At 39.2% G+C, this 23368-nt stretch overlaps 1 protein-coding gene across 2 annotated transcripts in view; it reads left to right on the top strand.

The window, feature by feature from the left end:
- PNLIP (pancreatic lipase) overlaps positions 1–19347 on the top strand; it is a 58451-nt gene extending 39104 nt beyond the window's left edge. For both annotated transcript variants that reach the window (XM_072972362.1, XM_072972363.1), the window contains 12 exons: positions 2143–2188; positions 3600–3754; positions 4367–4489; positions 5707–5841; positions 7891–8002; positions 9251–9370; positions 9484–9603; positions 10097–10215; positions 12341–12470; positions 13544–13652; positions 14761–14925; positions 19222–19347. In XM_072972362.1, coding sequence (XP_072828463.1) covers positions 2143–2188; positions 3600–3754; positions 4367–4489; positions 5707–5841; positions 7891–8002; positions 9251–9370; positions 9484–9603; positions 10097–10215; positions 12341–12470; positions 13544–13652; positions 14761–14925; positions 19222–19285 — 1398 coding nt within the window. In that variant the 3' untranslated portion in view covers positions 19286–19347. The remainder of the gene's footprint in view (positions 1–2142; positions 2189–3599; positions 3755–4366; positions 4490–5706; positions 5842–7890; positions 8003–9250; positions 9371–9483; positions 9604–10096; positions 10216–12340; positions 12471–13543; positions 13653–14760; positions 14926–19221) is intronic.
- Positions 19348–23368: the final 4021 nt, after the last annotated feature.

Raw genomic sequence — 23368 nt, forward strand, 5'->3', positions numbered from 1 at the left:
CAAGTGTCCCGAGCGGGCATTGCTATCCACTTACCAGGACGAAGTTTTCTTTGAAGTCCGTGGATGAAGTTTTTCTCCTTCTGAGCACGCCGGTCCTGCCGCTGCTAACAATCACGTCGGTTTTGCTGCTGACTGTCACATAGGGGTCCCCAGTTGTGGGTCTTCATCACCGCGAGCGGTGATCACGTCAGAGTCACCTGTTGTGGATTCTGTTCGTTGTGGGTTTTGTCCAGCAAAAGTCCCACCAAGGAAGAATGAAATTACTCAAGACTTTATCAAGTCAAGACAGTGAAGGGAAGCCAGAGACCAACTCCCCAAGCTCCTCCAAAGCTCTTGTATTTATTGAGAAGAGTTAAGCAAAGAATCAAAGTGAAATATGTCGTAGGAATGAGTAAGGGGCTTGGTGTACACGCAGGGGTGCGGGTCAGTAGTTTCAGTTGGTGAAAAACAGAAACATTATCTTGATTTCTGCTTAGAGAGAAGGTTACAATATTGATAGTACAAACGGTTATTTTAAACCTCAGACAATCATGAGCAAGGTTACAGTGTGGCAAACAACTGATAATGAAAACCAGACCGCCACAGGGTCTCCATACAATGATCAGAAATCGTCTAAGCATGTAAAGCAGCCCAAGTGTTCCCATCTAAGGGCTAAGTCACTGTCTTCTGTGAGCACGAGCAGCCTGTTCTATCCACCTGTGCCTTGTAAGCAAAGCATGTCCTGCCAGTTAAGGCAAGGGACAAAGTATGATTTTCCATAAGCAAAGCAGCTCTGAATGTATGACCTCAGTCTAAGCAAAGCAAGCAACGCATGTCTGTGCTTCTTACAGCAAGGAGACAGGTTGCAGCTGATTCCTGCTGACAAAGCAGCTTCAAGGCAACTGAGCTAAGTTTCATAGATAATGTGGTGACTGGTATTGAGAGTTTAGTCTTTTGTGTTTAGTCATTTTGCTGTCAGGTAGCAGTATAAAGACAAATAGAGAAAGCATTGGTTTTGATTATACATTTCTTGTTTGCTTATATAAAGTTGAAAATATGATTTGGTAAAAGCAATACAATATCAAAGTTTGTTAACTCAAGTTTGCGCTCCCATTAACTGTCAGGGAGCTGAATTATTTGACTGTTTTTGACCTACAAATGTGGCAATTTCATATGATTCAACATATGTCTATGATTCTGTCAGGCTAAATGTCTCTGGTCTCTTAAAATTATGCCACCATAATACAGTCTTTTTAAAATTTATTTTTAACAACCCATCACCAACTGAAAACATCCCAAATCTTTTCTATCACAGACTTTTCTTTCATATTATATTTCCCAAACCATTTTTTTCCAAGTGGAATTTTGTTTTTCTCTTATGCATAATTTCATTTTGGTGTTGGGGTCACTGATTTCACCTCTGTGCTCTTAGAAGTATCCCTAGTTTCTTTTATCAGTTCACTTATTGTTTCCTGGATGATATTGTTGAGAAATTAGAGTCCAATGGACTATCAAAATAAAATATCAACAGCTTTCCTAAGAGAAATGAATTCTTTTGAAGAATTGCCTCTATTTCACTGTTTTGGAGGGTAAGTCAAGGTTAGACAAAAATTGCATGAGCTGGGAAGCTTTTAGTATTTGTTGTCAAGACCGCTGCTATCAAATCTGTGAAAACAATTTAGTTTCACACATACCCACAGACCTGCACAGAGAATTATAAACTAAAAAACAGGCAGAAGAGAACCTTCACTACCGTGAAGTCCTGGTGTTTCTGAGTGTTGTATAATCACATTAAGAGAGAACTGTTCATATCTACCCTTTCCTCATCTTTCCAAAAATACTGTGGAAAACTTTACCTACTCTATCAATCTTGGTTTATTTATGATTAAAATTAGAAATACATGCTTGGTACCTCCTCTTTTTTTCATGCCACTTTCCCACGGAACTGCTCAAAAAAGATAAGGTCTGCCTACAAAAGGACCTTTGGGTGCTACTGGTTGTGCACAGGACTTAACAGGAGTGCCACGGTGAGTCGGAACATGTTTTCCAAGTCTTGTTTGTTAGAACTGACCCACTTTCCCCCAGAGGTCTAACTGCACTTAAATTATGCCAATCGTTTAAAAGCTTAGTCAGACTCAATTATATTCTTTTAATTTTATTTAGATGCTGCTAATCTGGACACTTTCGCTGTTGCTGGGAGCAGTAATAGGTAAGAAAAGATAGTTATGTCATGCTAGGGGAGATTTACTGTTCAGTACTTTGAAGAAAAACAGTAATGGCTGAATTCAGGCCACTACGAGAATGAGGAGCACAGTGCGCAGGAGAGGTCGTGACTAGGAGCACAGCATTGGGAGCAGGGCTGCCGGACAAAAGCGAAGCTGCCCAGTTAAATCTGAATTTCAGATAAACAACGAATATACGACATATGTATATAAACAGTAAAATTTATTCTTATAAAAAAAAAACAAAATTTTGGGGGAGAGTATAGCTCAGTGGTAAAGTACATGCCTAGAACGCATGAGGTCCTGCAGAGGTTCAATCCCCAGTACCTCTGTTAAAAATAAGTAAGTAAATAAAACCTAATTAATCCCCCTCAAAAGAAAACCAACAACAACAAAAAAAAGGGTAAAATAAAAAGTTTGCAAAAAATACAATAAATAAAAAATAACAAAATTTGAATTTAACAAAATTTAAACTTATTTTTATAATAAAAAGTATTGTTTGTCTGAAACTTGAATTTAACTTGTATTTTTATTTGCTAAATTTAGCAAATTGGAGTCGAGTGGAGGAGTTGAACCCCAGTTCCACCAGCCATAACTGTATTTCCCTGAGCAAAATTCTTAACCTCTCTGTGCTTCACTGTTTTCCTCTGTGAAGTGGGCATATAGCACCGCCCCCCTGGTAGGGTACTTATGAGACTTAGGTCACGTGAATCATCTTACCCAGCACCTGGCACATAGTAGGATTCTGAGAATGCAGCCCCCACAACGACAACGACTCCTGCTCCCACTATTAATGTAGACTTTATCCTCCTGGAGAGCCCTTCCTTTATGTTGTTCTTTTATGGATTAACATCCAAACACAGAGTCGTGTCAACCATGGACTTTCTGTTTGACTGTTTGAGAGCAGCTTCTCATCACAGGAACCCAGCACATCCCTCAGATATAGGTCAGAGACCTGAATACTCAGACAGGTAGAGATCGAAAGTTTTGGCATTTGCATGAAACTTAGGGTCTCCACCCAAAACTCAAAGCCAGAAGATGGCTACAAGGAGGTGGCTGCCTCATCCCCCTCTACCAAAGCCTGGGGACACAAGGCTGCTCCCTTCTTGGGCACCAAGAGCCCAAGGAAGAAATCTAACTTGAGAGGCTCAAACCAGCCCTCGCACGGGACTGGACAGAGACAGGCGGGGTGCGAGGCAGTCCTGTGCGGTGGGAACGAGGAGCGGCAGCCTCTCTTAGAGCTGAAGCTGTTTTATGGATTGTATACAGGGGTGCATGGGGATGTGGAGGAAGAAAATATGCCACAAAATGCAATTTAACTCAGTTTTGGAAGAGATACCATTAGAAAGAGCATTCCGGTTAAATTAATACCCTTCAAACACTTCTGGGTGACTGCAGGAAGAAAAGTCTGCTTTGAAAGACTTGGCTGCTTCAGCGATGATGCCCCCTGGGCAGGAATTACAGAAAGACCCCTCAAAGCATTGCCCTGGGATCCAAAAGATGTCAACACCCGCTTCCTCCTATATACAAATGAAAACCCAAACAACTTTCAAGTAAGAACATGCATCATTTTCATAACTACGTTTCCTCTATTTTATGTAATAATGATATTGAATTTTGTCTTCTAAAGAGAACAAATCAGACAGTGGAATTTGCATCTCTGTAGACTTTTAGGGCAATGAGCTTAAGTATTATTTTATGCAACTTGTTTATGAAAGTTTTATTTTATAACTTGTTTAAAATATCCATTAACTTGATATTATTTTTATTCTACCTCTATGGTGCCATTTAATAAGTGTTCTAAAAATGGATATTATATTTATATAATCTCCAAGTATTGTATGTAACCTTCAACATATTTTGCATCTATAAAATGCACACACACACACACACACACACAGTCTTTTATTGTGTAAAGACCAGACCCCCTAGCACCAATATTATAGCAGACATGTAATCCCAAGTATAGCAAATGCGAAAATGTTACGACATCTGGAAAGCAGTGGCTTGGTGATGATTGCAAACAGTTTAGTTGTCGTGGGAGAATCCTTACAAGAAACTCACTCCCAGCAGTCATCTCCCACTAGCCACTTTCCTCCAGGTGAAAACAGTTCTATCGGATACTTTCAGAAACCTGACATTAAACACTTTTCTCCCCCAAATAGGAAATCGTTGCAGATCCATCAACTATCTCGGCCTCCAATTTCAAAACGGATAGAATAACCCGCTTTATTATTCACGGATTCATAGACAATGGAGAAGAAAGCTGGCTGGTCAATATGTGCAAGGTGAGACTGGAAATCTCGTAAGGGAAGACGGTTTCTGGAGTGATAAGTAACAATGGAGATGGCACAGGCTCCACTCAGTCAGGACAAATGCCTGCCACCATGACACTGGAGGATCCTCTGACCCTGCCTGGGGTTCCCAGGGGAGAACGTGGGGTGGAGGGGACCTGGGACTGTCAGACCAGCAAGGTTGGCAGGTACTTGGTGGCTCTGGGTGGTGGTTATTTAATAAGTAATACAGAGATATTTCAGAATTTTAGCAACAGATGTTGCCGTACTGTTGCAACATTTGTTGCATTTTCAGTAGCTTTTAATTTCTTCAGTAGGTTTTAATTTCTATGTGAAGAACTATGATAACTCATTTTGCCCACACTAATTATTTTCCCTTGATTTTCCCTTGCTACTCTTTGATCTCCTACAGCAGCAATAGCTAAGGAAACTAGGTTTTCATTTCTGGCTTCTGTTGTTTCAACAGTAGGGATCCTATTTTCTTAAATTTGCCTTTGGCAATGTGCCCTGGGATAATGAAGAATTAAAAGACAGAAAATCAAATAGAACAAATGTCCCTGGTAACTGCTAGTACTTGAGGAACATTCTCATTGATTCATTTCTTCAACAAGCTTTTGTGGCCAGCTATAGCACAAAGATGAAGCCATTTCTTTAGAGGTCTTAAGACAAAAGACACTAGGTCCCAGACCCGTTTAATTTCAGACCTGCCTATGACTCAAGCCAAAGGCTAACACTGAGTTAACTTCGAGGTTTCAGCTGACCCTGAAGAGAGTTAAAATGAGAGGTCTAATTGACTTCACAAGTTTTGAAAAAAACAGTAAAACCATAACTTGTCTTCTAAAATAATTTATAATTATTGGGTAATTGATGGTTATTGGAGTGGGGGAGGGAAGAGGGTAGTAATAGATTTCTATACAGTGAAGAAAAAAAATGATTCTCAGCTCAAAAGGAATGTAGATTTTCAGATATGTGTATATAATTTATTTCTGAGATTCCATATGGCTAAACCTCTGGTTTGGACTCAATGTTGAACTTTAAAAGGGATTCCATAACCATAACAGATTAGAACTTTTGTTTATTGGTTTGGGGTTAAAAACGAGCATCATATTATACAGGTCAGGGAATGAATATATCCTAGTCTTTAAATGTGTTCATTAGTAATTAGTAAAGATCCTGAATTATTTACCTGTTTATTGGGCCTCTTCCACCAGAACCTGTTTCAGGTGGAAAGCGTGAACTGTATCTGCGTGGACTGGAAAGGTGGCTCCCAAACTACGTACACACAAGCCGTACAGAACATCCGGATTGTGGGGGCAGAAGTGGCATATTTTGCTGAAGTTCTTAAAGTAACGAGCTACCTCTGGGTTACATAAAAGATGGGCACATTACTCTCTAGATTCTCTCTTTTTTTATATATTGCTGTCAATTGCCAAAGATATGTTTCTATTGAGATTCGGCTTTCTCCTTGGCTGAAAAGAAAAATGCAGGGAAAAAAAATCTAGATTTGGGCTTCATCAATATATTTATTAAAGTGAATAAACTAATTTTTCAGTGCTATTATTCAAGCAACCAAGTAGGTTGTTTCTACTAAATTCCACCAATATTTCTTTTAATTTTACCAGTTACTAAACTAAGTTGACATGATAATGTCAACCTGAAGATTAAACTAAGGGTTTTTTGTTTGTTTGTTTTTTATTTTTTTAAGAAAAGTGCAATAATAACAAGCTAACCTGATTTGGTAACTAAAACTTAGAGAATGTTAAACTTGGAAGTACTTGAGTAATTTCTTTCATTATCTTGTTTTTCTCTTTAACTCTAATTTTTGTCTTTTTCTTTTTTTAACTGAACTATAATTGACATACAATATTATATTAGTTTCAGGTATATATACATATATATATAGTAATGTCTGGTTAGTGGAGCAGTCAGAACATTTATCAATTAAGTGTTCCATCTTACATGCGTGCAGTTTGTGGTGCCCCAAAACAATTACAATAGTAACATCAAAGATCACTGATCACTGTCACAAGTATAAAAATAATGAAAAAGTTTGAAATGTTTTAAGAATCACCAGATAGGACACAGAGACCCAAAGCGAGCAACTGCTGTTAGAAAAATGGGGCTGATAGACTTGCTCAACCCAGGGTTGCCACAAACCTTCAGTTATTAAAAAAAAATACAGTATCTGCAAAGCACAATAAAATACGCCATGCCTTACCACGTCGTCTTTATCTATTCACCTAGTCAATGGACACTTAAGTTGTTTCCATATCTTGGCTATTGTAAATAATTACGCAGTGAACGTAAGGATGCATATATCTTTTTGAATTTGTGTTTTCATTTTCTTCAGATAAATACCCAGAAGTGGAATTGCTGGACCATATGGTAGTTCTATTTTTAATTTTTTGAAGAACCACCATACTGTTTTCCCTAGTGGATGTACCAGTTTACATTACTACCAACAGTGTATGAGGGCTCCCTTTTCTCTACATTCTCACCAACACTCATTATCTGTTGTGTTTTTGAGAACAGCCATTCTGATAAGTATGAGGTGGTATCTCATTGTGGCTTTGATTTGCACTTCCCTGATGATTAGTGATGTGAAGCATCTTTTCATGTGTCTGTTGGCCATCTGTATGTCTGGTAGCAAAATGTCTATTCAGGTCCTCTGCTCATTTTTTAATCAGATTACTTGGGGGTTTTGATGTTGAGTTATATGAGTTCTTTGTATGTTTTGAATATTAACTTCTTACCCAATACATAATTTGCAAATATCTTCTCCTATTCAGTAGGTGGTCTTTTTGTTTTGCTGGTGGTTTCCTTCACTGTGCAAAAGTGTTTTGGTTTGATATAGTTCCATTTGTTTATTCTTGCTTATGGTTCCTTCACCTGAGGAGGCATACCCAAAAAACATTACTAAGATGGATGTCGAAGAGCATACTTCCTGTGTTTCTTCCAGGAGTTTTATGGTTTCATGTCTCACATTCAAGTCTTTAATCCATTTTGAGTCTATTTTTGTGTATGGCTTAAGGAAGTGGGCCAGTTTTATTCTTTTGCTTGTAGCTGTCCAGTTTTCCCAGCACCACTGATTGAAGAGCCATTGTTATTTTCTAATCCAAGTCCTTGCTTCGTCACCTCTGAGTAACAAGTCCTCATCTCCATCAAGGGTTTCCTCCACATAGTAAAACAATAAAAGAAAACACTGCTTCCACCAGTTTAAATGTTAAACCATTGACATTTTCCATTATAGATGAAAAGAAAAAATCCTTGAAAATCAATTGTTTTGAAGAGGCAGCATGTCTTCTTAAAAGCTGAGTTTTCAGAGAATCCTCTTCTGTGCCCATCTTGAATTTTGCTAATTTGAATACATTCTGAAGCAGTTTCCTTTCTGACAGTCATCATTTGGATACTCACTTTCCAATGTCCACATCATTGGCCATAGCCTGGGTTCCCATGCCGCTGGGGAGGCAGGAAGGAGGACCAATGGGACCGTTGGACGAATCACAGGTAAGTAAAATGATAAAAGCTGCAAACATAGACTAAATGTAGCCCATGTGGGGTCTAAAAGGATAGACATTTGACACAGACCCGTTTTTGACCTGAGGAGACAAGTTTTCACATTTTCCCAATTAGGCCACGTAATCAGAGAAATCAGTGTGTTCTGAGACCTTGTGAATTTTTTATTAATACTGATCTTTGGTCTACAGAGCTCTGTTTAACATATAAATATTGCATGTGACTAAAATGTGAGTTAAGAATATCTGGCAGTCTTATTCATGTCTACTTTCTCTTTGCCAGGCATTCATAAAGGATGAGTTTCATGAATAGAATAAATAGCATAAATAATAGAATAAATGATAAATAGAATTAAATCCAAAGTGCTCAAAAATGTATAAGTAATTATATTCTGCTTCAATAGCAATTAATAATTAGCCAAGTTCTCATCAACCCCAACCCAGATATTGTGGGGACAGGTAGTCTGGCTGCCCTAGGCTGCCATCTCTGCAGACTACTAATTAGATTACAAAATATTATTTTACAAACCTCAGGTTGCATGCAGCCAGTGGAGTCATGTGTTGGATACCCAGGGTCCTACAGCAACCTTGTAACTTTCAAGACTTTGCTATCCTGGATCTGAGAAGTGACTGTTTCAGGGAATGATTATTTTTTTCTTATATCTTCCCCCTCTGCCTCTGACCTCCTGATTCTCTTTTTTAATACTTTGGATAAGTTGGTTACATATAGATTGGTGGGGACATCCGGAATATCTCTCGCTAACTTGCTGGAGAGAACACTCTTTCCCATAGTCCGTACATGCCCATGAGACCCTGCTCAGCCAGGCACTGTGCCAGGCTGTGATCCTGGGGACTGTGAAAGCCAAGATCCTCACCCTCGTGGGAGTTTGCAATACAGGTGGAACTTCATTAGCCTGAAGATATTTTAGAAGTCCAGAATTTCCCAGAGCCTGTCTCTTTCCTTGTAACTGCTGCTAGTAAAGGGGATTGTTCCAGTAACTAAGCATCCATAATTAAGGCCAAATTCCATGGTTTGAGGAAAATTCACTTTAATGCAAATAGTAAATTAGACACAGATTTCTCTTCAGAAAATGGTAAGATAGGGAAGAACCGGCTTATCTCTTTCCACACATTACTCATGATTACCACCGATGCTAGCACTCAGGTCTGTAACTCATGAGAAAGGTGAACGGGCTTGGACACTGATAGACACTAACATGACACATCCTGTCTGCTTTAGGGTTGGATCCAGCTGAACCTTGCTTTCAGGACGCACCTGAACTAGTCCGATTGGACCCCAGCGATGCCCAGTTTGTGGATGTAATTCACACAGATGCTGCCCCCATGATCCCCAACTTGGGTGAGTTCCTCAGTTTGTTCTCCTGGAGTGTTTTTTGAGTCTATACATAAGAGTGTTTCAGAGTGCTTTGAGTCTGTATGTTAACATCAACTTTCCCACATTTAAAATCTCAGGGTTTGGAATGAGCCAAACTGTGGGCCACCTAGATTTCTTTCCAAATGGAGGAAAAGAAATGCCCGGGTGTCAGAAGAACATTCTCTCTCAGATTGTTGACATAGACGGGATCTGGGAAGGTAAAACTATTATGTGCATGAAGAGATTTTCTTTGGGGAAAATTTGTGTATCCTTTCGATAAATTTGCTACATACTTTAGTATTATAGAGGCCTCACATTTTTTGTAACAAAAGATTTTTAATTGCATCCCCAAGATACAGGTTTTCACTGGGGGAAGTGGACATGAGAAGACTATAGGAAAGAAAACGTATTTGTAGTCACCTTTCCAAGGATCTAATTATTCAGGGAATACATTACCAATTTATACTTACATCTATATGGACTAATCTTTTCCTTCTAGAGTTATTTTTCCATTTCATTTAGCTATGGCATAATTATTATTATCTTAAGCAGTACTTAACTTCTGGCTGCATCTTGAATCATTACCTTTCATAAATGATTTTGTTCTGTGACTGCTAAATAGAGAAATTTATCCAACAACTATATCCTGAAGGTGGTATTAACTTGGAAAAAACAAAATCTGCTGATGTGTAATCATGTCTGATTTCAAAGGAACTCGTGACTTTGTGGCCTGTAATCACTTAAGAAGCTACAAATATTACTCTGATAGCATCCTCAACCCTGATGGCTTTGCTGGATTTTCTTGTGCGTCTTACAGTGTTTTCACTGCAGTAAGTAGAATCTACCTTGCATTTTGTGCCCATCATTTCTCATGACCGATGTGATTCACTGTACACAGCATGCATTCAGTAAATGTTACGACAGGACTGCCACACTATTTCTACTTTCAATCATATATGTTTATTTTAATAGTGATAAGGCATTGGAGAACTTTAGAGAAATGAGCTTGTAAACTGAAATGTCCCATGTCTGCCTGGTTCTCTGTCACTTCTGTGTGTATCAGGTTCAAACTTGTTTTGGAAGTAATTCTAAGTAAACAAATTGTCTGTAGAAATCTGAGCTAAGGCTACAGGATGCTGATGAACATGGAAATCTTGTCTTAAATGTTAACTTTATAGAAGTATATGATTATGGACGTGTGGACATTTCTGTGCAGTCTCATAATTACCAAGATGTTTTTTGAGTTTTCATCTTTTTTGGTGTTCTCTGGGTATCTAAGTTAGGATCCTTAAACATGACCTTGAATATGGCATATCAATGGCCTGGGTTTTCTGTTTTTTTTTTATTATGGCTTTTCCTTTCACTATATATTTTTTTCAAATAAAAATGTGTATACCTTATATTAGTTACTAAAGTTTCAAGTAACATGCCAGGTGAAATTATAATATCAAGGGCGTATACTTTAGCAATGAAGAGAAAGGATCTGAATCCTGGTTTCACCACTAAATAGTTTAATGATTTGAGCCAAAATACTTAACTTCTCTAAGGCAGTTTCCTCATTTTGCAATGTAAATAATAATGGTAGACTCCATAGATTTGGTGGGAGGATTTAGTGAGATATTCAGCTCAGACTCTAAAATATAACAATTAGCATTCAACAAATGTCAGCTATTATGTGTAGGGAAGCGGGGGTGGGTGCATATTTTATTTGCTGTACAGCTTGCATATACAACAAGAACACCTCCCTTTCTTTGGTCTAGCTTTATTTTTATTTTCTCAAATCCCCGTTTTCTAGGTAATGGGGAAAACAAACAAACAGACAAAGAAGCTTTAGATTTCATCCAGTTAAAACTTAATCTTATTTAATAATCTAAATAGTCCTTTTAGGTGATGCTCAGACACTTTTATAAGAAAAAATTCTCAGTTTTGCAGACTTCTCAGCCTCTGGATCACCTCATCAGCTTCTCCCCAATCTGGTATTGGGCAAGGTGATCACGGTGGTAGTGGTCAGTGTGGAGGGCAAAGAGGAAGGCCTGGCGGGGGGTCCACCTTATTGATGGGCTCATGGTTGACATCTGCAGATGACATATGGGCACATCCACTCCTCTGGCTCGAGTAATGCCCTCAGAGAGCTTTGGCCATTTCTTCCTGGCTGGTTCAGCCCCCTTCGCTTTTGTCAGATGCAGATTCAGATTCAGCTGAGTCCCCATCTAGTCCATTGATTCAGGACTTCACCACTTGCCTCTACCGTGGAGCAGCCTTGCCCTTCCCTTCCATCACAGGAGTTTCTGTTTGTCCGCCTCCTCCCTCTCTTCTTCCCACAATTTCTTGGCCCAGAAAGAGAGGACATTTTCTTATATGATAGCCATCTTCTCCAGACCCTGACCTCATGGCTAAGCCTTAATGACCAACTGGGGCATTTTCTCTTCACGCTAGGAGAATTCTGAGATCTGAATCTTTCAGACCTTGATATGCTAAGTGGGAGCTAAAGAAATTGAGGAAATCTTGACTTTTAAGCCTGTTGTCATCCCAGTGGGTCCTGTTGGGTACCCAGTGGGTATTAGAAGCTGATTATCTCCTCCAGCTCTTTCTTTTGCAATTTTTAGAAAAATAAATTAAACCACCTAAGGGCAGATGGTTGTCTTGGGGCACCTGGAGCAACTTAGAGACACAAAAGAGAAAAAAAATTTAAATATATTAATATACATATAAATTCTCAAGTGATTTTTATAATATTTTTGTTGGTATCGTGTTATTTAACAGTGAAATTGCTGATTTATCATTGTAAATAGTGAGGTTCGTTTTTAACCTTTGCTGAGACCCTATTAAAGTCATCTTTTACTATCAGAACAGAATTGGCTTTAGAGTATTTGAGAATTCAACAACACATGGAATAAGATGGTACATGATTTATAAAAAGAGCATCCTCATTCATCATTTGTTTATTATTGCTAGAACAAGTGCTTCCCTTGTCCAAGTGAAGGCTGCCCACAGATGGGTCATTACGCTGATAAATTTCCTGGAAAAACAAAAGATGTGGGCCAGACATTTTACCTAAACACCGGTGATGCCAGCAATTTTGCTCGTAAGTCTCTATTTTATTTGTCTTAAATTCTCAATGCTGGGTATTTTATCATGTCTAGTGAAAATGTGCGAAAGTGCTTTTCTGTACCAAAGTTTTAAACACTCCTCCTCAAAATGGAAAAACACCTCAGTGCCATGCTCAGTGTAAACATGGCTAACGTGGGTGGCAGAACAGAGTTTAGGGCTTGAACCATCAACGATATAAAAACAGATGTCTTCATATTTGATTCTGGGGAGACTTCTGCTCTAGCCTCTTCATACTCAGTTAAGTTTCACTGCATAAAATTTGGAGGTTTTTTACAAGCAGAAAAGTAACCCAGGAGAGAGAAAACAGAGGTTGTGGGACTGGAAAGGAAGTGACAGATTCAAGAGATATTAGGATGGTAGACTCCATGGCTGATGGGAATCAGAGGATGCAGGGATGATGAGACTTGGGGACAGACTCCACGTTTCTCTTTTGGGTAACAGGGGAAGAAAACTGTTTGGATGGGAGTCAGTAGGGTTAGCTGTACTGTAAAAACTAGAGCCAAATTGTATCCTCTTTCCAATTTGGCCCAGGCTAGCTCTAAATGGCAAAAACTGGTAGTTCACTGTTGACTAGCGCCGTAAGATGGTTACCATAAATTAATACAATGGAAAGCTGAATTATAGACAGTTAAAATAAATGTAGAGTGTTTAGATAAAAAGATGACAGTACTCTCAAATTTCATGATCTATAAAAAGGAAATAAACTAATGAAAATATCACATTTTATTATTTTTCCATTATCTTTTAAAATAAAGTTCTTATAATGTCCAAGAGTAAATTATTAGGTTGAAAAAATTGAAAACAAAATATATTGCTTAGTCTCTTGGCTTGAAATCTTTTGACTTTGGAAAGATTTTGTGTTCCTCCCCTCCCCCAGTTTCTATCCTCTGAGCATTTAGATAAAGGAATATCTATCACTATTTGATTAGAAGAAACCAAAACCATATAAAAATTATTCAAAATTCAGCAGTAATGGAATCCAACTTAGGTGGTTTTCAGAGTGATTTTTCTAAAAATGAATATTTTGTAAATATTTCCCCCTTGCAGGTTGGAGGTATAAGGCGACTGTCACGCTGTCTGGAAAGAAGGTTACAGGATACATACTAGTGTCTTTGTTTGGAGATAAAGGAAATTCTAAGCAGTATGAAATTTTCAAGTAAGCTGTTACTCCAAGCTTCTTAAATGTTGTAATAATTCACACATATAATATATGTTAGGGACATAAAAGTTTACGGGAATGTAGGGAAGGACATTTTTTTCCTCTGCCTTTCTTGGCTCTTTGGCTGGTCTGACAGTCAAATTAACACAGGACATATTAAAAGGAGAAAAACTAATCTAATTATGTACATATGGGGGCCCACAAGACTATAAGAACCCACAGGCAGTCAGACAGTTCAGGCTTCCATGCCCCTCTGAGTGAGCTAAGGAGGAGGGAGTAGAGGTCTGGGACGTCAAAGGGAAGAAGACAAACCACAGGAAGATGGGAAGAGCCGATGTTTGGTAAACCATGTCTGCCACGCAGAGACACTGGGACAGAGAGAAGAATTCGATCTACAGGCCCAGCTGAACTCCCCGCCAGCTTAGCACACCAAGCTCCTATTCCTTGTAGTTATCTCTAGTGATAGTTCTCTTCCTGGACCAGGTTTTCTATCTAAATTCTTTTAGGCAGTTAAGGGAGAAGTAAAAATTATTCTTAAATCTGCTGGGTCTTGATTTCCTTCAGCTCAAAATAGTCCACATGCCAAAGTGGCACATTCAGGGGAGACTTGTTGCGAACCTCTTCAGGAGTACAGTACTACCACGTGTCCTTAAAAGGAAGAGATTATGTCCCCCTTGTAACTTAATACATTTTAGAATTCTGTTTCTAAAGTTTTTCTTTGTGATTTCCTGAGAAAATCACAGAGATTTAATTTGATGCATAGCATCTGATTTATAATCACTAAATAATTATTCTACCCACGAAACAACTGCAAAAGGATGATATAATGTTATTATTTATTAAATTGTGGGAGGATTGTGACCAAAACATGTTTGAAGTTTCATTAAATTAAGGATGACTTTAAAGTAATACGAGTTATTGATGGCAAATGAACTACCACTGAGTTAGCACACATGTCTGCATTTATTTAACCATTAGATTGACAGGTGTACTACCAATCATTTTACTAGGAATACATTGTAAGCTGGTTTTAGAAACATATATGTATATATTTATATGTTTATTTATGTACGTTCATGTATGTTTTAACTTCTCCACTCCCAAGGGGTACTCTTGAACCAGACAGTACTTATTCCAACGAATTTGACTCCGATGTGGAAGTTGGAGATTTGCAGCGAGTTAAATTTATTTGGAACAACAATGTGATCAACCCAACTCTACCCAAAGTGGGAGCATCCCAGATCAGTGTGGAAAGAAACGATGGAGAAGTGTAAGTAATAAAAATCCAAAAAGATTGGAAGTATTGAGTCACATTTATAATTCTTTTCCCACTGAAAGATGACTTTAAGTTAAATCACCTACAGCAGTTCCCCTATATGTCAGCCACAGCTGCTTCCTAGTACCTTTTGTTTCTTTAGGAGAAAGTGTAGAGCTTTAGGAAAACAGCTTTGATAGATTTGTAGACGACTGTTGTGTTATCTGATACAAGTGTTAGAATAAGAATCTGGCTTCACAATCCTAAGGTGCAAAGAATGATTTCATTTAGCAGCTGTGCCTTGTGCTATGTGTGTGCTTAATAAGTGCATCTTCCTTGAACTTCCTAGATTCACCAAATTGCCACTTAAATTACCAGGAAAATGCTTAACTTATTATGAAATACAAATATGTTGTCGTGTATCATTGGCCCTTGTAGTGAAGACAAAGCTCAACCCTTGGTTCTAATCAGGGCTGAAGCATGTGTGAGCCGAAGGATATTTACCGTGGTGAACTACCAGAAAGAGTGAGCTAATGATGATGGTAATCATAACAATACCAATATCAGCCCAAGTGTTCTGAGTATAAAGCCAAATTCTGAGACAAGGTGTGATGCGTCTTCTACCATCATATCATTCAGTCCTCATTTAAGTCCAATGAGGAGACTTTTGCTTCTGGCAAAGATGAAATAACAGAGACCAGATTTACCTTCCCAAGTGAAACAAACAAAAATTCAGACAAAATATATCAAGTAGCAGCTTTCAAGGCACTGAACATTAGGCAACAAAGGACAGTGATCCCTGAGAGATAAGAAACAAATAAGGTGGAGCCTTAAAATTGTCCCTTGAGAGAGCCTCCAGGATGTCACACAAGAAGGAAAAATTCAGGCAGAGCCCAGGGGACTACCTGAGTTGAAGAGACAGAACTAAGAATCCAGAAAATCCAAGGCAACTAGATTTCACAGAACAGAGGACCAGAAAGGAGAGAGCTACAGAGAGAGAATCTCAGAAATCTGGAAAATGTCCTTAAACACTCAGCAGAGTACTGATCAACACATATATATCAGGAAACTAGCCGAGGCCTGTGAAAGATCCAGTCAAAAGGACTGTAGAGAATAGTACCCAGTACTCTTGCAGGGCTGAGAATAGTGCCTGTTTCTACCAACTAGACCAGAGGAGCTCATAATTCAAGAAACACTGGGTGGAATATTTGGGATGGTCTTCCCTCCGTAGTGGAAAAAATTAGCATAGAATGAGAAAGACCTGAAAGGATCAAACTGTTTCCAAATAACTGTACCCCAGAACAGAGCTCAAGAAAATTTATAGGAATGCAAAATTATTCAGCAGCTACCAGGCTAAAATCCACAATATGTGACGTTCCATAAAAGTTTCACATGTATATGAAGAAGCAGGACAACTCAGCTTATAATGTGGAGAATAATCAATCAATTGAAACCAAACCAGAACTGGCCCACCTGTTAGAATAGCAGACACAGACTTTAAAACAGTTATTAAACTTGTACTCCATTTATTTAAAAATGTCGATAGAGGTATGGCATATATAGAAAAAAGGCCCACGTTGAATTTCTAGAGAGGAGAACTACAATATCTGAAATGAAAAATATACTAGATGAGATTAACAGCAGATTAGACATTGCAGGAGAAAAGATTAATGGAGTTGAAGACATAATAGAAAATATCCAAAATGAAACACAGAGAGAAAAAAGAATTTTTAAAATGAAAAGAATATCAGTAACTTGTGAAATAATTTCAAGAAGGTAATATAGTTCTCACTGAAGACTCAAAAGGAGGAGAGATATATATTTAAAGAAATAATGGCTTCAAAATTCTCAAACTTAGTGAAAACTATAAACCAATAGATTCAAGTGATATCTCACACACACACACACACACACACACACACACACACAAAACTACACAAACACACATCAAAATCAAACTGCTCAAAACCAGTTAGAAAGAGGAACTCTTAAAAGCAGCCAAAGGAAAAAAATACACACATATGGAGGAATAAAGATAATTAGTACAGCTGATCTCTCATCAAAAACAATGCAAGTGAGAAAACAGTGGAACCTCTTTAAGTACTGAAAGGAAAAAATTGTTAACCTAGAATTCTATATCCACAAAAATACCTTTCAAAGAAAAAGATGAAATAAAGACTTTTCAGACATATTAAAGCTGAAAGAATTCATCACCAGCAGGTCAATACTATGAGAATTGTGAAAGAAAGGTCTTCAGAGAAAGGAAAATTATACCAGTTGGAAAAGAGTCTACATAAAGGGATTAAGAGTATAGGAAATAGTTAACTACATTGGGGAGCACGTGAGATTTTTAAATATAGTTATTTAAATATTTAAAAATAATTGGCTATTTAAAAAATAATGACAATATGGGAGCAGTTATGACATATGTAGAAATGAAATATATGAAAAAAATACATGGTAGGAGAAAAGAAATGGTAACACAATATTGTAATGTTCTTTGTAATGTAAATTGGAACATTATCACTTGAAGGTAAAATGTGATAAGTTAAAAATACACAGGATAAATTTTAAAGCAATGACTAAAATAATAAAGAACTACATAGCTAATAAGCCAACAAAGGAGATAAAATGGAAAATTTTCAAGGCATAAAAAGATGGGGGGGAAAACCCAATGTAGGGAACAAATTGCAAGATAGTAGACTTAAGCCTAACCATGTGAATAATCATATTAAATTAAAATGGTCTAAATGCAACAATTAGAAGGCAGAGATTATTGAATTGGATTTTAAAAAATCAACACACAACTGTATGCTGCCTACCTGATATATAAAAACTCAAATAGATTAAAAGTGAAAGAATAAAAAAATATATGCCACTAGTTATTAGGGGAATACAAATTAAAACCACAGTGAGATACCACCATAAACTTACTTAAATGGCTAAAATTTAAAAGATTGACAAGCATTGGTGAGGATGTAAAGAATCTTGAACTCTCATACACTGTTGAAGGGCATGTAAAATGATACAATCACTATGGAAAACAGTTTGACAGTTTCTTAAAAAGCCAAACATACACCTACTTACAATTCAGCTATTCCTCTTTTAGGAATTTATCCAAGAGCAAAGAAAGCATATACTTATACAAAGATTTGTGCATGAATATTCATAGCTGCTTTTATTGCAATAGTCAAAACCTAGAAATATCCCAACATCCACCAACAAGGGAATGGATAAACTAATTGTAGTCTTCCAGACAGTGGAATACCACTCACCAGTGAAAAGGAAAGAATTGGTGATCTATGCAACAGCATGGATGAATCTCTAAATAATTATACTGAACAAAATTACACTGAATTAAAGAAACTAGACAAAAGAATACATACACCTTTGATTCCATTTGTATAAAATTCTACACAGTTCAAAATAGTCTATAATGACAGCAGATCAGTGGTTACCTAGGGGAAGGGATGAAAAGGAGAGATTACAAAGGAACAGGAGGAAAGTTTTGGAATAATGGATATGTTTACTCTCTTGATTGTGGTGATGGGAGGTAAATACCGTTATTATACCCATTTTACAAGTAATTAAGTGAAGGCTCAATGCTAGAATTCACATGTGGAGATTGGACTCTAGCAAATTTGAAACTACCACAAAACAAATTCAGTTCACCTTTGTTCATATATAACTTTATCTCTTATACCCTTATCAATATTAGTTTTTAATCTTTAATTTACTATTTGCACGTCTGCTAGCCATTAGACTGCAGGGAGGAAAATGAAGATGAAAAGAGCATTTCCTGAACACTTCTTATGTGCCAGGCACTTTACATATGGTTATATATTTTATTAAAGAAAATTAGCTCTGAAGCATCCTAAGTATTGTTCAGTCTTAATGAGTAAAATCAGTCATTTCAATTCAACATTGAATTAAAGTAAGAATGCCAAGCCAGTGTAACACCAGGACATGAGAATTTTTCCTCGGGCTGGTTTCTGGTCATGCTGCTAACCTGAGTCTCCCTCAGTTGCATCTGTTGCCAGTGTGCCTTGTTTAGTAGGTGCTTTGGAGATGTGACAAATGAACCCTCCCTGTCCAGTGATAGCTCTTCTCTCTGCTATTACATGGCCGTGGAATAAAATTGGAAAAGAAAATTCAGTCCTTTCTACCAAAGAGGAATTCCCTCAGCCAACGTCTAGTCTTGGGCACAAGGTGTGCCCCTCGCTCAGACTGAGGGGACAGCAGAGGCTATCTTCAAACTCAACACACCAGCTGTGTTCGGGGAAATGCCGACTTCTTGTTTTCTCTCCACAGGTTCAACTTCTGTAGCCAAGAAACTGTGAGGGAAGATATTCTGCTCACCCTCAACCCATGTTAGGAGCTGCTAACATGTGAATACTGAATCTTACTGCTAATAAAATCTAGTGATGAAGCAATACATTCCTTTCTTTGTCATCACGTCCAGTTTCCAATGAAACTTTTGGATAATGCAATTTAGATCCAAAATTTGGAGTTGGTCTGAAGAACCAAGAATGACTGTTGAATTTTGCTACATATGACCTGGCATTTGATCTTGGGAACACTGTTTCCTTGATACAGGCATCGTGCCCACTGCTAATGTTACTGATGTCGTTCTGATCACTTAAGGCAGATTTCCAGGTCCAAAATGACCCTTCTGAGGGTGGGCACATGTGACAAGTACACACCTTTGCCACTTTATCCATTGTCTTTAATCAGACATCTCAGGAGGGATAAGAAGTAAGGAATCTCCAGTTCTAACCTGAAATCTTCTCATTCAACTCCTTGGCTTGTCTACTTCTGTCTGTGTCAGTTGGATCTTCTGAGAAGCAGATGCCAGGATGGGATCAGACATGCAAAAGATTGATTCAGGGAAATGTCTGTAAAGGATAAAAGGGGAGAAAGCAGGAATAGGTGGGAGAAACCTCAGGCCTCAGCGCAGGTCATGAGAGGGGCAGAGGAGGGAATGATTGATTGGGAAGTACCCCAGCCCTCAGCAAAGGTCTGGAAAAGCCTTGGCCAGGTCTGCGGGGAGTCCAAAATTGAAGATGGCCCTTTGCAGGAATCCCACTTCACGCAGGCGTGGACGGGCTCTCTCCTACCTTTGCCACGCTCAGTCAGGGGTTGAGGGCAGCCAGTGGAAGCACAGCCTCTGTGTGAGAGCCCCCGTGAACCCAGGGGGTGGCTGGGCTGTCAGTCATCTCTGTTCCTGCAGCAAGTCCTCCTGAAGGGTTCTGAGTGGCCACCACAGTGTCTCACTTTGTTCCTTTTTTAGTTTCTCTGGAAGGGGCACCAACTTGGTCACTTCCTCATTAGAACTGAATCTAAATATATTACTTCATTCAACAAATGCTTATGGAGCCCCCATGACTATATTCCAGACATTGCTGTCAGCACTGTGGTTGTGAAATAGATGAAATACACTTCTCACCCTCCAGGAGCTTGTAGTCTGATGCAGGAGCTGCACAGGAAACAGTGATGCAACAGTGTCAGGAAGTATGAGTTACTATCCTGGGAGGACAGAGGGGCTGGCATTCAATTTAGGGAGAGAGGTTGAGAGCAGGGGTAGGATGGGTGGGTAAAGGGGAAGTAAAGGGAAGTTACTTCCTCCAGGGGCAGCCCAAAGGAGGGCAGCGGGCAAAAGGAAGAAGGTAACCAGTGCCCCAGGTACCCATCGTATGAACAATTCTAACACTTTCTGTCTGTGGTTCAGAGAGCCCAGCAGAGTCAGTCCCTTTTAATAACACTTTTCCTCCTCCTCTCCACTCGCTTACTTCTGCTTCCTGGAGTCACCTTTCAGATAAACTCTCTGCATCCAAGCCCTTGTCTCAGATTCTGTATTCAGGGGAGCCTAAAATAAGACCAGGGGTGGGCATTCCAATAGAGGGGACAGCTTGTCCAAAAGTATAGTGGACTGAGTATGGAGTGTTTGGCAAACTCCAATGTGTTACGTCTGGTGGACAGTATTCAGAGAGGGGGTTGTAGGGGGTGGGATTAGGTTGGCCTTGATTGACCGTTTATTTCTCCAATAAGCACGTGTCGAGCACCCACTGTGTGAGGCACTCTGCTAGGCGCTAAGGACATGTGGTTAGCAAAGAGAGGACCGAAGGCCCATGGCTGTCAGATGATGGAAGACTCCCTCAATGACAAGCAGAGACCCCAAAAGTCTTTGAGAAGGTCAGTGACTTGACCCAAGTTTGGGGTTTAAATCAATCCCGTTGGTACTTGCATGGAGTGCAAGCTCCAATCATTTCTTGACCTTAGTCCTGCTCCAGTTGGCCCAGAAGTTCCCAGTGCTCTGGGATTCTGAAAGCTGGGGCTGTTCTGGAAATTCCCTGGGCCCCTGCAGAGGGTGCAGACTTTTGGGCCTAATGCTCCCCATCTGGCACCAGGGTCTGTGTGATCTGAGACTTTTACTTGTGAGCCAGCCCACAAGGACTGGTGGGCTCTACCAACGGCCATCAAGGACTTCGGAAAGTCTGAACTATGCTTGGAAGCTAAATTCACTTCCCACAGACAGGGCATCCCTGATCAAAGAAAAAGAAAGAAGTCAGTAGTTGACTGGTGATACGTAAAGTCTTGAATCTCACTTCCATTTACAACAAACTCAGGGAGAAATTCAGCCAGTTTGAGGGATATTTAGAACTGTGGTTCAAACAAATGCAGGTGAGTGTCCAGGCTTTGGAAAAGACTTTAAAAACTGCTTTCTCAAGACAAAAACATCTGTGGAATTAGGGGCTCTAAGAACCCAGCTTGAACCAACCTACTCTTCCCTCCGAATTTACAAGATCTTTTTTTTTTTTTACAAGATGACAAGGTATCTGTACATTCTGAACTTGAAGGAGAAAACAAGGACAGAGCTGATTGGCTGGAGGAAAGCAACTACTCAGCTTTGTCTGGACGTGTGGACATGGCAGATGATATCTGGTGACCTCATTCTTTACCTTTGTGACTTTCAAGGAGTCATACGTCTTGAAGACAGGAGAGCTGTCTGGTGGAAATGAAGTCATAGTTTCAGAAGAGATCCAAAGATTTGTGTGCATATGAATCCTGCCTTAACTCCCTGAATCTGACCAGGATGTAAGTTCATTCAACGTATTTCAGTTGTTATTCTTATTTCAAAGCCTCACTGGGGAGTCCTTCCGTCCAGTGTGGAACAATGAATGACGCGGAGCACATCTATATACACCAGTGAGGAAAGGTTTTTAAGACACACAGGTAATTTTTGAAATCAGTTTGCAAAACAATGTTAGAATGTGTTAGTCATTTATATTTTAAATAAAATATAGTATATATACACCTAATGCAGAGAATGCCTCTGGAAGGACACACAAGTTGCTGGTAAAGCATCATTTTTAACTTTGTATTGTAAAGTCCTCTGACTGCACATACTAAGCCTCAATAAATCTTGGCTGCTCTTCCTTATTACTCTAGGGGAAGCCCTTCCTGTCTTCTTCACAGGAGGGCCCTCCAGCCCAGTGTCCTGGTTATTCAGGAGCAGTGTGAACTTTGACACCGAGGCATGTTTAACTCGGGGGTGGGGTAGGACCCCATGGTGTTTGCCACGTGAAGGTTTATCTTACTGTCGTGTGAACCAGCCACGCTGCTTACAGATGCACTGGTCAGCGGGAGATTCGTGACCACCTCAGAGGGTAGAGTCTTACAGGACAGGTGTGCACCCTTCAGAGGGTCTGGGGAAACGCAACCAACTGTGTGTGGTCTGGTGACATGGACATTTAGGGGCTCCTGAACCCAACTATTCAAAATTATAACAGGATAATATAATACTTGCTGTTTTAAACCAGTGCATTTTGAGTTGGCTCATCCAATAGCAACAGGTAACTGGGACACCAGCTAATGGGGGATTGTGCTCAGAGGCTACGTCATGGGCTGTTGAACTCTGTCTCCAAAGTTCATGTGCTCAAGTATCACTAGACTGCCAGAGACAGTCAGACAGACAGACAGACAGACAGAAGGAGGTTTCCTTCATCAGACCGTTCCCTTCACTGTCAGCTGTTTGGAAAGGCACTTCCATCTATTCTAAGTGAGAAATACGACCCTCCATTATCAGAGTTTGCTGCAGTGTCCATACCAGAATTTGTAAAGTACTAGGTGATAAAATAAAAAATTGGACAGTGGGGCCCACTCGGCTCATAATTACATGCACAGGTGCATAGGTGCAAAGTTAGAGACATTTTGCCTCCTTTTAATCAAGCGTTTTTTCATCTTTCAAGACATCTAGGAGGATTTGACCTCTATTAGTGATTTTGTTTTGTGTGTTTGTGCAGATTAAAATATTAAGTTCATGCAGTGAGTTCTATCACCACCTGCTGTTTCCTTGAAGCAGCATCTAAATGATACTGCTCCAGCATAAAAAAAAAAATGACCTGGGCAACTGATCCAGAAGGAAGGCCCAGAACATCGAACAGGGTGAGTCTCCCAC

Source organism: Vicugna pacos, chromosome 11, assembly GCF_048564905.1.
Source record: "Vicugna pacos chromosome 11, VicPac4, whole genome shotgun sequence".
NCBI lineage: Eukaryota > Metazoa > Chordata > Mammalia > Artiodactyla > Camelidae > Vicugna > Vicugna pacos.